The 16,088-nt window shown below is 36.2% G+C and overlaps 1 protein-coding gene across 3 annotated transcripts in view; it reads right to left on the bottom strand.

Annotated features, from left to right (window-relative positions):
* TBCK (TBC1 domain containing kinase) overlaps positions 1–16,088 on the bottom strand; it is a 259,078-nt gene that overhangs the window by 194,014 nt on the left and 48,976 nt on the right. For all 3 annotated transcript variants that reach the window (XM_020974731.2, XM_020974730.2, XM_020974732.2), the window contains 2 exons: positions 3,165–3,279; positions 929–1,002 (listed from right to left, as the gene is read on the bottom strand). In XM_020974731.2, the coding sequence (XP_020830390.1) occupies positions 929–1,002; positions 3,165–3,279 (189 nt within the window). The remainder of the gene's footprint in view (positions 1–928; positions 1,003–3,164; positions 3,280–16,088) is intronic.

Genomic DNA, 16,088 nt, shown 5'->3' on the forward strand with positions numbered 1-16,088 from the left:
AGTTGCCTTTCTTGCCAAGAAAAAATTAAATGGGGTCACAAAGAGTCAGAGGTGACTGAAAATAACAAAATGTATATATGACCTTAAAGTTTGTAAAATGGTTTTACATTTGAGGGAGATGGTTAAAGAGTTTGTTCTTTACTGCTAAATAACTATGTGTCAGGCATATTAATTGATAGTTTTAGACCATCTAAAATAACTAGACAGCATTAAAAAAAAATGAGAGTTTACCTGCCAAAACAGACACAGTAATTACACAAATATAAAGACAAAACACCTTTTATACAAAGTTATATATAAGTAATTGAAGTAATATTTATTGTGCATGGGTAGTTAAACTAATATAACTTAAAAATGACAATTTTACCTAACTAATCTATTTATGTAATACCATCCCAATTAAATTACTAAAAAATTATCTTACTGAGTCAGAAAAACATAACAGGATTTATTTGGAAGAGCAGAAGGTCAGGAACTTCAAGGAAACAAGGGGGAAAAGATGTGAAGGAACTAGATTCAATAGTATCAGACCTTAAATTATATTATAAGGTGAGAGCAATGTTGAAGTGCAAAATGGATCATTTTGATCATTTTAAATTAAACATTCCCTATATAAATGAAACCTATGTAGCCAAGAATAGAGGGAATGAAGAAAAATTAGGGGAAAAAAAATCTCACAATTTCCCAGACAGAATGTGATTGAGTCAGAGTACTGTTGGGTTGTAGAAAATGATGAGCTGGTAGATTTAGAAAAATATGAAAAGACTTGGACTTATGAAGGAAGATGCTATCCATCTACAGAGAAACAAACGACAAGTAGAAATAAGCATAATACTGTTAAATAGGACTATCCTTTAAAAATTATTTACAAATATAGAAATGATATAGCATTGCTGAAATCTCAAAGTTATAAAATGTTTATTCTTACCCTATTGGGAAATCAACATCAACACCATGAGCTGTCATGTGGTAAAGTCCAAACTTAGCCAGTTTAATATGTTCCTATAAGAGAAAAGGAAATGAAATCTTTGGGGGGAAAAATGCCACACAGGAAATTCCAACAATGTGATAAATGAAACCCATTATACCAACAGGTCAAATGATAAAAACTATTTCATCAATTTTTCACAAGTCTAACAAAACAAGCCACAGAAGTTTAATTTTTAGATATGCTATAAAAACTAAAACGCCCAAATGAGAGGTTTTCAGTTATTTTCAGTTGCATCCAACTCTTTGTGACTTCATCTGGGATTTTCTTGGCAAAGATGCTTGAGTAGCTTGTCATCTCCTTCTCCAGATCATTTCACAGATAAGGAAACTGAAGCCAACAGAGTTAAGTGACTTGCCCAGGGTGACACAGCTAGTAAGTGTTTGAGGACAGATCTGAACTCAGGAAGATGAGTCTTCCAAACTCCAGGAGTAGCACACTCGCTCACTCTCTATTCTCTCTCTCTCTCTTTCTGTATAGCTTGATAGATTAGAAAGATAAAGTAGGAAGAACACTGCCTGTGGAATTAGAGGATTTGGGTTCCCCTTAATTTCCTCATCTCTAAAGTGAAACAATTGAAATGGATGTCTCTAAGGTTCCTTTTGGTTCTAATCTGTGACTACATGATCTTAAAGATTTTCCTTTTTCTTTTGGACTCCTTGGTGGGGACGCCATGTACTTACCTCCAATAAGAATTTTTATTTCCCTATACTGTAAACTGAAACCTGGCACTGGGTCCTTACCTGGAAATGACTGGTTTCCAACCCTTCAAGCTGTGTTAAGCCAGTGATCCAGCTTTGCAGCATCCCCTTGTGTTGTGTAAGCATGAAGTCAAGCACAATTATTATTGGGTCTTTTCTGGCTAGCAACAAAACTCTAATCTTCACAAGCCTTTAAGTTTTCCTTTGGCATTTTTAGCTCTTAAGGCTTTTATAATAATCATCATCACTTCCTTTACAGTACATTATGGTTTTTGAATGTTTTAGGAAGTCACTTGAATTTTTAAATGAATACAAGTGATTAAAAGAATTCTACTTAAGGATGACCCTCGGGAAGAAGGGATGATTTAACAGGAAATAGAGGCAGAATAAAAAGATATCAATACAAATTTAGTTTATAAAAGGAAAAAAACTGTACTCCACTCTAAGAAAAATGAAAGTTGCTAACACTGTTCTTTGTCATGTGCCCTCTAACAACAGGTTTATGAGCTTGAGACATTAAGGGGAGAGGCAAGAAACAAAGGAAAGTGGCAGTCTCACTTTTCTATTACTATTACTTCTGAACTGAATTCTCAAGGGGAGGCCTTGCCAACAACTGTTCTCAGATGCTAAGCATGCTGAACAAAATTACAACTGCTCCTGTAAACTTTGCCTTCCTGCTCTTGGAGGGGATGTGTGACAGATCAGTAATCCCCCATCTAATTTCCAAGTAAAGAAGCACACTACTGAAAAAATATGAAAGAAAATAGCACTGAGATCTCAGGAGGGAAAAGTAACCAAACACACAAAAATAGAATTCTTAAACTCTAGTTTTTCTTAGCAGTGGAACAAATAGTCAGGAAGACCATGTAAATAAATATGACTCCAAAAACAGGGAAAAGGGCATCATTTCATTCATCACAGACAAGTGGGCTCAGGACAGGACCTAGATCCATGGATAGTGGGGCACTTAAAAAAGGATAAACAGAAGTGGCTTTATGCAATCTATAAATGATGTAAGAATCGCCTAAATGTCATTTTTATATCTACTGGAATTGGGGGTGGCACAACCTAAAGATTCTTGTAATACTTTCTTACTGCCAAACAAACATGAAAGGGCACTGATTCTAGGAATCTCTAACCTCTAAGACAAAACAAACTTCTTCTGTGGAAGCACTGTGTGTAATGGAGGGAGTGCAGGACTTGGGAGTCAGCCAAGATGAGTTCACACATTACATGTACCTGTTTTGTGATTGTGGACAAGCCCCCAAATTCTCTGAGCCTCTTTCCTTATCTATAAAAATAGGGATTATGCCTCTAGTACTTGCCTGACAGGGTGGCTGTGAGGCTCAGAGATGACACATATAAAGGATTTTGCAAACTTTTACAACACTATATCAATGTCTTTTGCTGCTGGGACGTCTCTAGCATTCATTGTCTGTCTGTCTGTACCCCTCCACTCCCCCCACCAACATTACCTCTTGATCCAACAGAATGTTGTGAGGGGACAGAGCTCGATGGACCATTCCATGTTGGTTCATATACTGCAACCCCTGGAGGACCTCAAATGCAATGCATAACATTTTCAAAGGGCTACAAAAGAACACATAAAAACACACCACATCAGTCAGACTGACAGAGACCTTGCTTTAAAGAATGAAGAAAGGACTACTGGGAATGCCATGCTTTTCTGTCAAACCTGTTCTAAGGCACAAGTCTTTTTTTTTTTAATCACCAAAACCTGTGGGGAGACCTGCTGCACTTTCCCCACATCAAAATTAGATTCTTTTAAACAATATCTCATAATACGTATTCTGTGGATACCTGGTTATGTGACCACTGATTCCGCCAAAAGTCAGACCTACTGTGTTCCCCTCCTGGCTGTGCTTTTGACTTTGGACACTGCCATGTCTCAGCTGCTTCTCACTTTGGAACGACCCTTAGCACCTGGGACTTTCTTAACATCTGGAACATTCCCCTTTCCTCTGCGCCACACTCTCCCCCTAACGTCACCCAACTCACACACATGCTGGCCTCTTTCTCCTATTAGGGAGTTCCATGTAGGGTTTCCATTTTGGGCATGTGCTCAGGCTAGCCATGCTTCATTTCACTCCTGTCTGTGCTTCCGATTCTCTGGACCTGTCCATCATACCCTAGTATGGGCACTTCCTTCTCCATCCTCTTTTCAAACCCCCTTCATATGCTGTCTTTCCTCATTAAAATGGAAACTCCTTGAGGGCAGAAACTGTCTTTGTTGTTGCTTGTATTTGTTTCCCCAAAGTTTAACACACAGTCTAGCACATAGCATACATTAATATATACTTGTTTCCTGACTGTTGTACATCCTCATGATTCATTCACTATTGAGTTGAGCTGAATTTTCAAGGGGCTAAACACTTCAGCTATAGACCTCAGCATTTCTCAGGGTAAGGTACATGTTAGCCTGGTTGGCTTGGATTTCTTTTTACCAAAATTCTGATTATACTTGACACCTGCTATACAGAAGTTAGCCCCTACTAGCTGCTTCAATTATTCACTAGGTGAATTTTCTCTGCTTCTACTCCTATGCCATTACTACTGTTTACACAAAGAATCTTATTAGAAAAATGGTTCATAACAATGAACTAAATGAAAATGCCAATGCAAGGATCTAAGACATCTCCAAAGGTCTCAGAATGGAAAATGCTATGCATATCCAAAAGAAGAACTATGGAGTTTGCATGCAGAGCGAAGCGTACTATTTGCTTTTTTTTCTTCTGTTTTGTTTTGTTTCCTCTTTCTGGTGATTCCTCCTATTGGTTCTAATTCTTCCTTACCACATTACTAATGTGAAAATAAAAAAGAAAAGAAAAAAAAAAGAAAACGCCAAATAAAATGGAGTTTTCGAGCCTCTTGGAATATTGAATTGACTGAACAGTTAACCTTTACTTAGGCTATGGCTAGGAATTCTAGCTCTAATGCAAAGGACTGAGACAGAAAAAGGTCTTCCTCCTGAGCAGCAGTTCCCAACCTTTAGGGCCGTGGTCTTGGAATCCATGTATGTACTAATCCTTTTCATTCTTGGCACCAATAAATTTACAATGTGACACAATATAATAAACAAATATACCTCCAGTGGATTGAATATGGTTCACAAATACACACAGTGCTAGTTTTCAAAAGGACATTGACATGATTTTTTTTTAAAAAAAGTTAATTTAAACATGTTAGTAAATTCACAGGGGTTTTTTGCCTTCATTAAATTTTCTCTATCAATACCAACTTATAACTAAGGTCACGTGGGATTTTTTTTATATTAAAAAATGGTCCTGATGCTCAAAAAGACAAGGAACCCTATGCCCTATGGTAATAGATACTTAATTTGATGACAATCAATTCAATTTGACATTTATTATATGTTTTCTAAATGCACACTATTAAACTGTGGTGGGTATCTGACTTGCAAAAATTAAAAGCAAGTTTCTGCCCTCAAATCACATGTCTAAGTCCATGGCCCCACACTTCCCAATGGATTCTATTAATTCTGTGCAACTTTTTTTTTGTTAGGTCTGTGAAGTTTGTTTTGTTCATTTCCTAAATTTCTATGTTCAAAATCTTTTTTGTTTTGTTTGCAATTATTGTAAAGTACTTTTTCTTTAGGCAGGCCTGTTGATTCTATACGTTTTCCAATTCTTTGAATAATTAAATGATTGGTCTGTGCCAATATTTCCCCCAGTAGAGGTTTGCTGCTAAAAATATCTTGTTAACTAACTTAATTAAATTAACAGATGTCAAATTATTTGTAAATCTTAGAGTATTACATATGTGCTAATTGTTATTATTATTATATTCTCCATATTAGTCACTTGGTTCATTTTTTTCTCCTGATTTGGGGGTGGGAGGGAAGAGCACCTCTTAATTTTAGCTTTTCTCACACTATTTATTATTTTAAGCTGTTATTTGATCTTACGATTTTTCTCTTTAATTCAATTCCTCTGCAATTTCTTTGAATACAGTCATTTGAAGATGTTATTTAGAGATGTCTTGTATGGTTTCTTTTTCCATCTGCTTTGCTTCTGGTACAATTCTTCTGGTTCAATTGCTTTAGAGTACTTTTTAATTGTACTGATATTCCAATTTACTGATTTTTTAAAAACTTGATTTAATTTTTCTTTTCTTGTATGTTTTTCAAATTTTCAAATTCAAAATTGTTTTTCTTCACTTTGGCATTTGTGTAACTGAAAAAGCCCCACTGTTTAACTGAAAAGCCCCATTTCCCCCTCAACCCTTTGAAATCTGACTTCCAACCCTACCACTCAATTAAAATCGCTGTATTTTACTCTATGCGAAGACATTGTCCTTAGTATTCATGAAATTATTGCATATGAACACTAATTTACAAACAATCCACTCCTATGCCTTTAGCTTCCTCTTGTTTCCATGTGAAGGGGAAAAAAAGGAAACAAAATTGGAAACTTGTGAGAACTTTTGGCCCAGGAGTGCAGTTGCAGATGAAGACAGAAAAGCAGAAACAGCTTCCAGAGAAGGCTCAAATCTCCCTGCAAGGTTACTCCCTCCAGCCCTAGGCCCCAAATAACCTCTCACACATGGCCTATATGATTTAATTTGCGCCTGCCCTGCTTGAAATCTCCATCTGGATGTCCAATACGCATTTCAAAATTAACATGTCCAAAACATTCTTTAACCTCTTCCCTAAACCTTTGACAGCAGACTTCCTCGTTTCTTTGAATTTTCTAGGTTTACTACCCCAGAATCACCCTCCACTCTTCCCTCCCCTTATCCCTTTCCAAAATAAAGTCAGTTACTAAATCTCATAGATTTTACCATGTTATCATCTCCCTTGTTCCACTAGTAACCTGGAGGGTGGTGTAGTCAGGAAGACCTGAGTTCAAATCCGGCCTCAGGCAATTACTCCTTCTATAACCCTGGGCAAATCACTTAATCACTGTCTGCCTCAGTTTCATCAGCTGCAAAATAGGCATAGTAACAGCATGGTTGAGGTGTGGACCAAATGAGATATCTTTAAAGCAATTAGCCCAATGTCTGGAACACAGTGGGTGCTCTACAAATGTTTATTTCCTTCCCTTTCTAGCTGAATTTACTTTCAGCTCGGTAGAGGGAATTCCTCTCTGATTCTTATCCCATATTACATTGTCTGGACCTCTACTAACTGAACATTCATTTGAGCTACTGAAGCTGCAGTAAGTGCTGGGCCAGCACTGAGAAGGCATTTAAGAAATGCTTGTGGACTGACCACCTGACTGGAAAGAACACTGGAACTGCAATCAGAAAACCTGCTTTCAAGGCTTGGCAATGCCACTCACTAGATGTGTGCTCTTGGACAATTCAATTAATCTGTTTCCTCATCTGTATAATGGGATATTGGCCTTAGTGATCTCACAGGTTTGGGAGGGCCAAATGAGATAATGAATGAGAAAGTTTTTGTAAAAATAAAGTGAGAATGGGGACCCAATCTGACCTGAAATTTCACCTGCACAGAGATGTCCCAGGGAAGGAGACTTAATGCAGATCAGTACTTTCTCATCAACTCAGAACACATAGAAATGACTTGCCCAGGATCACCCAGCCAGCGAGTAAGAGTTAGAGGTGAGACAACCCAGGTCTTCCTAGCTTCGAGGTCAACTCTCTATTCATTATATTACACTGCCTCTCAACCACAAAGTATACCATATAAACATACCATGCTATTATTGTTTTTATTTATTTTTATTCTATGTAAGGCAATCAGGGCTAAATGACTTGTCCAGGGTCACACAGCTAGCAAGTGTCAAGTGTCTGAGGCCGGATTTGAACACAGGTCCTCCTGATTCTCCTGATTCCAGGGCCAGTGTTCTATCTACTGTGCCCACCTAGCTGCCCCTAAGATGCTATAATTGTTAGCAAACATTATCTAATTAAAGTACATTAATCACGTATTTGGTGTGAATTATTTAAATGAAATTCTTTTCTTCCTATAATCATTTGCACTGTGGAAATAATTTTTGTGTAGATGGAAGGAAGGGGTCATTCTAAAGAAAGGATTATTCATTTATTCAGTCAATTTTTCCACGTTAATAGTAATAATAATTAATAATAATGATAACAGCACTTATATACCAATTACCCTGTGCTAGGCACTACACTAAGTCCTATACAAAACAATATCTCATTTGATCCTCACAACAACTCTGGGAAGTACCAATTATTATCCCCATTTGACAGATGAGGAAACTGAGGCAGAGGTTAAATGACTTGCCTAGAGTCACATAGTTAATAATGGTTGAGCCCAGATTTGAACTCAAGACTCCAGGCTCAATGCTCTATTATCAATATACCACCAAGGGGCAGCTAGGTGGCTCAGTGGATAGAGAACCGGCCCCAGAGTCAGGAGGACCTGAGTCCAAATCTGGCCTCAGACACATAACACTTACTAGCTGGGTGACTGTGGGCAAGTCATTTAACCCCACTGCCTAGCCAAAAACAAACAAACAAACAAACAAAAAACAAACAAAAAATCAATACACCACCAAACTTCCTTTACACCTGACATCAACAACTTGCTCCTGCTTGTAATTCCAGCAAAAAAACCCTGAAATTATGTACACAAGATGCAGGCTAGATCCCACTTAAGAAGCAGAAAAAACAGTTTTAACCAAAATATATTTTTAAACTTCATAAGTTTAACATTCACATCTAAGGTTTGTTGTAATTACATTTATGAGATTATTACATTTATTCCCTGATTTATGACATTCTGCCAAATTTCTTTACAGGCCCCTCATCCATTTTAATTTTAAGATACATGGTTAAACCTGAAGGAACACTGCAAGAGTTTTATAAACAAGAGTTTTTTTAAAAAATGGTAAATGTTCATGAACAGAACTAATCTTGATGTAACAAAAAAAGCTATTTTTTTGTCCACCATAATTCATTTTGAATTTTGAGTTAATGTTGAATTCAACATTTTCCATCAAAATAAGTTACAACATGCATTTGAATACTGATTTTTTTTTTTACAAAGCACTACCTAATCTCTATTTATGTGGATGTGACATCATTTTATGCTGATGAGATGGGCTGTACAACTATTCTCATCCTCATTTTATAGATAAGATCCGAACTCTGGTTCTTTTTACTAGTAGTCTCTCCTCTCATCCAGGGCCATCTCCAGTTGTCCTGATCTCTGTCTGGCCACTAGACCCAGATGGCTCAGGAGGAGAAAGCGAGGCTGGTGACTCTGCCCAGCCCTCCCTCACTTAAATCAATTCACTTGAATGTCATGGCATCACCTCCCAGATGTCATGGCCCTCTTCAAGAACGAAGGACAACCAACAAATGAATGACTTTACTTCTGCCTTCTGGCTTTCTTCAAGACTCAACTAAATTACATCTCCTGCAAGAGGCCTTTCCCCTGCCCTCTGAGATTATTATGGATTTACATTGTATATATTCTTGCATATACAGAATTACTTGCATGTTGTCTCCTCCATTACAATAAACGTGAGATCCTCAAGGACAGGAACCCAGGGCTCAGGCAAATACTTCATCCATGCCAGTGGACTAAACAGAAGCTAGAGCCCAGAAATGAACTGCCCCAGGACATAAGGCTGGTGCATCACAGAACCAGGACTTAAACTCAAGACTTCTGACTTTAGAGCCAATGTTTTTTTTTCCTTCTCCAATTTCAAGGTATCTTGATGAGAGTCACCTTAGTGAATGACTAAAAACAAGTTTTCAGGAACTCACTATTTATACCACTATAAAATTAAAAAGGCATTATCATGCCTCACTTACATAAAATATAAACTGACTTAGCAGCTGTCTTTTTCTCTTAAAAGTTGTTTTGAAAGCACTGCAATGTTGTTCTTATGAATAAAACATTGTGACTTAAAGAGAATAAGTGAATTCATCTTTCATGGGCAGATAGCCAATTCAGTTTTTCATTAAGTTCTCATTTCATTTAATTTATTTTATTTTCTATAAGCAACTCAATTATCTGCAATGATAAAGAATAGGAATAAATAAAATCTACTAAAAAAATTCTCAAATTTCTCATTAGCCATAGTTTGAAGAAATTGTTGGAATGTTAACAGATACAAAATTAACTATTAAATGTTATTAACTTTTCCTATCCCTGTCCCTTTTCTAGTGATCCATTAATGATATGATCAAAAGCTCAATAACAAGAAGGAAAAGGGAGACAGGCAAAATCTGGCTTTAGGTTAAATCCCATATAATAATTTTAAAAACTGCTTGGGACTTTCTAAATGCTTGTGTCATGCTAGAATGTTGATTGGGTCCTGGTAATTTTTGTAGTAGAAGACAATAAGTCATACTCTAGGACTTTTTGGACCTGGTACTAATTAGCTGTGGAATATTAATTTTAAGTTCTCTGCCTCATTTTCCTTACCTTGTTGCCAGTGGTTGTTTTTTTTTTCCAACTGAACTTTTAAAAAAGGAACTCTGTGAAATTGTATCTATGAAGTATACAAGTTTTAAAAAAAAAGCCTTGGAAACCATGTTTATCCACAAAATGTTTTCTTCTATATTGCATAGCCTCCTACATCAGATTAAACTAGAGTGTACATGAAACAAATGATGGCATAAACAGAATTAAATCTGTTTTCATAAACATCCTCAAAGGATAAATCAACTGTATAAATGGCAAAATACCAAACCTGAAAACAAAACTTAATATGGGATTTTCAAGCTACCAGTTATGGCAGAGATAGTTTGGTAGGTATTAGAGCAGGGGGAAACAAGGTTATGTTGACAAATATGAATAAACCATACCTAATACAGAATGTTTAATATATATTTGTTGAAAACCATACAAATCAAATACTCCGTTTGAAAAATAAAACTTTCTTTAAATTTTACACTGTTTACAAACAAAAAAAGAAATAAAACAAAAAAACCATACACACATGTAAAATCCAAAGTTTCTATTTTCATAATTAAAAGAATCAACTTCAAAGTAAATCATCATGGATTCACATACAAACACTCTAAAAATGAACATACTTCATGTGTTCTTCAAAGCTAAAAGTAATATTCCACTGTGACACTAGAGGCCCTCAGCAGCACACCAATTCAGTAAGGGTGAATATTCTGAGAATAACAACACAAAGCTTTTAAAGTGAACTTCAGATTTTTTTCTTAGTAAAGTAGTCTGGAAAAACCAAAACATGAGACTGTGAGGTTTTGCTAATCAGCTTAAGGTCAAAATAGAAGTAACTGCAGACAAAAAGTATATGAATAACTTATTTTAAAAATGAATATATATCAAAAATGAATTTGAATTACAAATGATTCCAATGCATTGGCATACATACAAATATCAAAAACAACTCAATATATGAAGTTAAAACACATTATATTTTTGTTCTCAGTGACAACTATTACTAGTGACTTTACCTAAAATACATTTAATTACTAATTTCATTCACTGAAGCAGGGTTTAATGTAGCTAAATCTTTAGATCCTATGCCCTTTCATTTTTTGAAATCTGTACTAGTGACTCTAAATAATACAGAAGAGAGAGGGGAGAGGGTAAATTTACTTCACTACCCTCCAAATTGGGGAAGATGATAAAAGATTATATAAATAGTCAATATTGGATGAAGTCAATGTTGGAAGACAGGAAAACTAATATAGATTTAGTCCAACCACTCTGAAAAAAAAAATAGAATTACCAGGCATGGTGGTGCAAGGCTGTAATCCTTGCTATGGGGTGAAGCTGAGGTTGGTGGACAGCTTCAGCTCAGGAATTCTGAGCTGTGGTGGGTCATAGTGATCCAGCATAAATATAATGATCCCTGATGAGGGTATGGGGTTGTGTGTATATGTGGGAAACATTTGAGGAGTATCAGGCTGCATAAGAAGGAAAAATCAACCCAGTTTGGAAACAGCAGATAAGAGATGCCATGAATAGTAGAATTAGATCCACAAGTGGCCACTGCACTTTCAGCCTGGGTGAGAAAGGAAAATCCAACATATAGAAAAAAAAATAGGATCACTGAAAAAAATGAGAAAGTTGCTCATACTCCTGGCCAGCAATATACCTACTGGATATACCTCAAGGAGATGAAAAACAGACGGAAAGGTCTCAATCAAAACAGAATATTTATTCATTGCAGAACTCTTCGTGATAGTAAAAAAAAAAAAGGAAACAAAATTCATGTCCACTGATTGGAGAATGATGGAACAGACTGTGGTCTATATGAATATAACTGGATGTTACTGCTCCATGAGAAAAGCAGGAATACTTTTATGAAGTGATGCAGAATGAATAAAAAAGTATGCACAGTAACTGCAGAAATGTAAAGAAAAAACAACACTAAAGGACATTAGAGTTCAGATTAATGTAATGTCCAATCTTGATTCCAGATGACTGATGAGGAAACATGCTGCCTTCCTTTTGGTAGAGAGGTGACAGACTATGAGTGCAGAAAGCTACATGAGATATCAGATAGTAAATGGTGTGATTAGAGCCAGCTCATATTGGGTCAGGAAAGTTGATTGCTACAATTTCAGCGTGAGCATTTACACCTCAGATATCATCAAACTCTATAAATCACGGCTTGACTTATTTTTTGTTGATTGTCTTGCTTTAAAAAAAAGTGATAAAGAAAATGATAATAATACAGAGTAAACTTAAAAGTGTGCCAAATGTACATTTTCCCTCAGAGAACTGGTTATTAAACATTTACCTACAGCCTCCTGGACAAGATTGATGTTGTCAGCGTGTTTGGTTTTATCTGTTTTTATCTGTTTCAAGGGAGGGTTCTAGAGTTTCTAGGAAGTGATGGTGAAGTTAAAAAAAATCAATAAAACATAAAAAGTGGAAGCAATATATGTTATTTGCTTTATGTAGGATGGATGAAGAAATTTTTAAACTTAAAAAGACAAACAATAAAGCCTTGTTCTTTGCAATTGTTAAGAATTAGGTTAGATCTAGGAGCACAACATTTGGAGATGGAAAGAATTTATTAAGCAGACCTTTAGTCGAAGCCATACCTGAAAAGTAATCCTCATTGTTACCTCCCCAACAATGGGTCATGAAGCCTTTGCTGGAAGGCCTCCCATGAGAAAGAACCCATTCCACTTTTGGATGGATCTAATCATTAAGAAGTTTTATATGAATGAGCCTCTTTTAGATTTCAAAGGCCCCACTCCTTCTAGGTCTGCCCTGTGCGGACAAACAGAAGAAATCTAATTCCTCTCCCACCCAGTATGACAGTCAACTTTTTTATGTCTAATGTGGCTAATAAAGTCACATTCTGATAAAACAAAGTAAAAATGTCACATATGCTATAGAAACATAAGCAAGGCAGTGAAGTGATATATACCCAGAGAGGAATGATAGGAACTAGAAATGGGAAGAACAGGAAAAAAGGTAAGAAACAGATTTAAACACCCTCACCACTCAATGGTTATAGCTGCTATGGTCTACCAAGTTTTCTTTTGCACAGAAAATGAATTTCCTCTGCATCTAGGTATCTCAATGGGATAGAGTCAGTCAGTACTTTCCTCTGTCTCCTGCTCCACAAATCACAGAAACATCAAAGCTTAGAACATTATATTGGTGAGAATGAAAGAGAGCAAAAGAAAAAACAAAGCCCTCAGGAAAATAAGAATACTATTTAAAAAAAGACCATAACTGTGCATGGTTTCTAGGCATGACCCAACCTATTTGCATTTGGGATCTGAACACATCTTAATGACTTTTTCAAATATTTTCGGTTAGTACAATCCCAAATACATTTTGTCAAGCCTTTTCCAGATGTATTTCAAAGGAAATTTACACCGTATGTTTCCTATTTGTCTATCCCTAACTCATCTGTAGCTGATTAGTTTAGCTGGTTAGAGCATGCTGCTAATGAGGCCAAGGTTGTGGGTTTAATACCTGTATGAACCAGTTAGCTTCACACAGAGAAAAACTGTTCCATAACCACAGAATTCAACCCAATTCCAGTCAGTATCTTAGAAACAGTCACCAAATAGTTTAGGCAAAGATTGTATGTGTAGCTAAGTGGGATTCTTTGCCACTAAAGGAATAACAGTGCAAAAAGAACACTCAGTTTTGGGGATGGGGCCAAGAGGGGCCAATTTTACATAAAGGCAGCTAGGTGGCTCAGCAGATAGAGCACTGGGCCTGGAGTCAGGAAGATTGGAATTCATATCTGCCTCAGACACTTACTAGCTGTGTGACCCTGGGCAAGTCACTTAACCTTTGTTTGCCTTAATCCACTGGAGAAGGAAAAGGAAAACTGCTGTAATATCTTTGCCATGAAAATCTCATGGATAGTATGGTTCACAGAGTCATGAAGAGTCAGACATAAATAAATAAATACATACATACACGTATGTGTGTGTGTGTATATATATATATATATACTTATATATATACATATATATATGTATATATGTATATATGGAGAGGGAGAGGGAGAGGGAAAAAACACCTTTATATAGACCTTTATACATACAGAAAGATGTTTTCTCCAGCTATATAGAGATTAGGTGACCCGTTAAGTGACAGCTAATAAGCGTTGAAGCAGAGACTAACCTGGGTCTACAGGTTCCATGTCTACTGCATTGTCCACTCTATCATGTCACACAGCTATAATTGTTACCTATGATATTTGGGTTAAATTCAGTAGAATATCTCAGTTCTTTCATTTTAATCACATTTCATTTTATAATGAATGAACTCCAGTCTGATTTCAAAACCACTCCCAAACAGTCCCATTAAAAGTTAACATGAATCAGAAAACTGTAAAATGTTAACACATTTTTTTTACATGATTAGCTAGACCTCAGGTGAGATATCTCTTGAAAGAAATACCATGACAAGTTCTATCAAGTGGCCTTTAAGAACAGTTTTGTGATGGTACAGATAGGATGAAATTTGTCACCTGCCATTGGGGGTAGCTGATAAAATTTACCATCCCTGAGGAATTTCTCTTCAACTTGGACTCTATGATGAATTTCCTCCTTGGGAATGAAGAATACCTTCTGAGGTTTTATGTTTTATGCCTTAACTGGTATAATTAAAGATCAGAGAGTCATTGAATAAGGTTATCTCTGTTGTTATAGCTTTCAAGTAATCTGGAATAATTCTGATGTATGAATGGAAGACATCTATTTGGAAAAAAAGGTTTAAAGTTAGCAACTGATTAACTTTGTTTTACGGAATCAAATGCTTTTTAAATCATCAAGTATAAAACCCAGTGGAATTTTATATTTTCTACTTCAAGTCAATTTTGTGATGGTAAAGATGTAGTGCACTATAAAATGGATAACATTTGTGAGGCTCTGTGTGATTCCCAACATCCTCATTGAAGAAGCCTTTAATATTTGTGTAGATTATTCTCATCCAACATTTATACGGATGGAAAGGTAGGCAGATCAGCAGCTGTTGATATTCTCTTGATTCTTCTTCCCTCAATATCAATAAGGTCCATCCAAAAACCGCCCCACAGCTCTGATGTCTTCCTTCTGAGTTAAACCTACAAAGTTCTCACAACGTGCACTGCCTCCAACACAGATTTCCTCTGTGTACAACTGGTCTAATCATGCTGCTTTTTGTGTCTTTGTTCTCCTGAATACCCATGTCTGCCTCTTCTATTAGCACACCCCAGATGATGATATTAGAGTCTAAATTGTTATAAAATATCTGAAGACCTTTTCCATTTTTCTCATGGTGGCTGGTCTCCTATCTTTAGCCTTAAATGCTCTCTGGATAACTTAGCTTAGTTGGGACTTTCATCAAGCTTTCTCTAAACTATTTTTGCCCCCCCAATATTTCTCACTGATTTGTGAGACAATACTTTTCATAATCATCCACCAACTTTCTCCATAAGATTTTACATATGAGCTTCTATTCTAAATTAGTGTTGACCATGACTGCTTTATCTTTGCTATGGGCATGTGAGTGAAGTGTCTGATGATCAGGGCAATTTTTAGGTTCTTCTGGCTTCCTTCTTATGGCAACTGGTTAAATTTCTGTATAAAATTATTGAGGGCTCTATGATTTTTCTTCTGACCATTCCCAATTTTTCATCATTAATGACATATTTAAATGTGTCAGGATGGAGTTATTTTAATTGTATACCACATATTTTCTCATTTTGATTCTTCTTCACAGTGGATTCGAGAATAATTCTCACAACAATAATAAGTCATTTCTTGTCTGTTAAAATGTAGTCCGTCTCATTTTTGTGATGTTATTCAGTGTTTACCATGTCTCTTGATTTTTTCCTTCTTGCAGTATCTATGAAGCTCCTGTGTAATCTAAAACAATCATTCCTTATTCCTCATCTATATTTTCTAATATATTTCTTGACATTCTCACATACAAACAACCACCTTGGCATTGAAGTCACTGAATATTCAAG

Source organism: Phascolarctos cinereus, unplaced genomic scaffold (genome assembly GCF_003287225.1).
Source record: "Phascolarctos cinereus isolate Bilbo 61053 unplaced genomic scaffold, phaCin_HiC Scaffold_9;HRSCAF=440, whole genome shotgun sequence".
NCBI lineage: Eukaryota > Metazoa > Chordata > Mammalia > Diprotodontia > Phascolarctidae > Phascolarctos > Phascolarctos cinereus.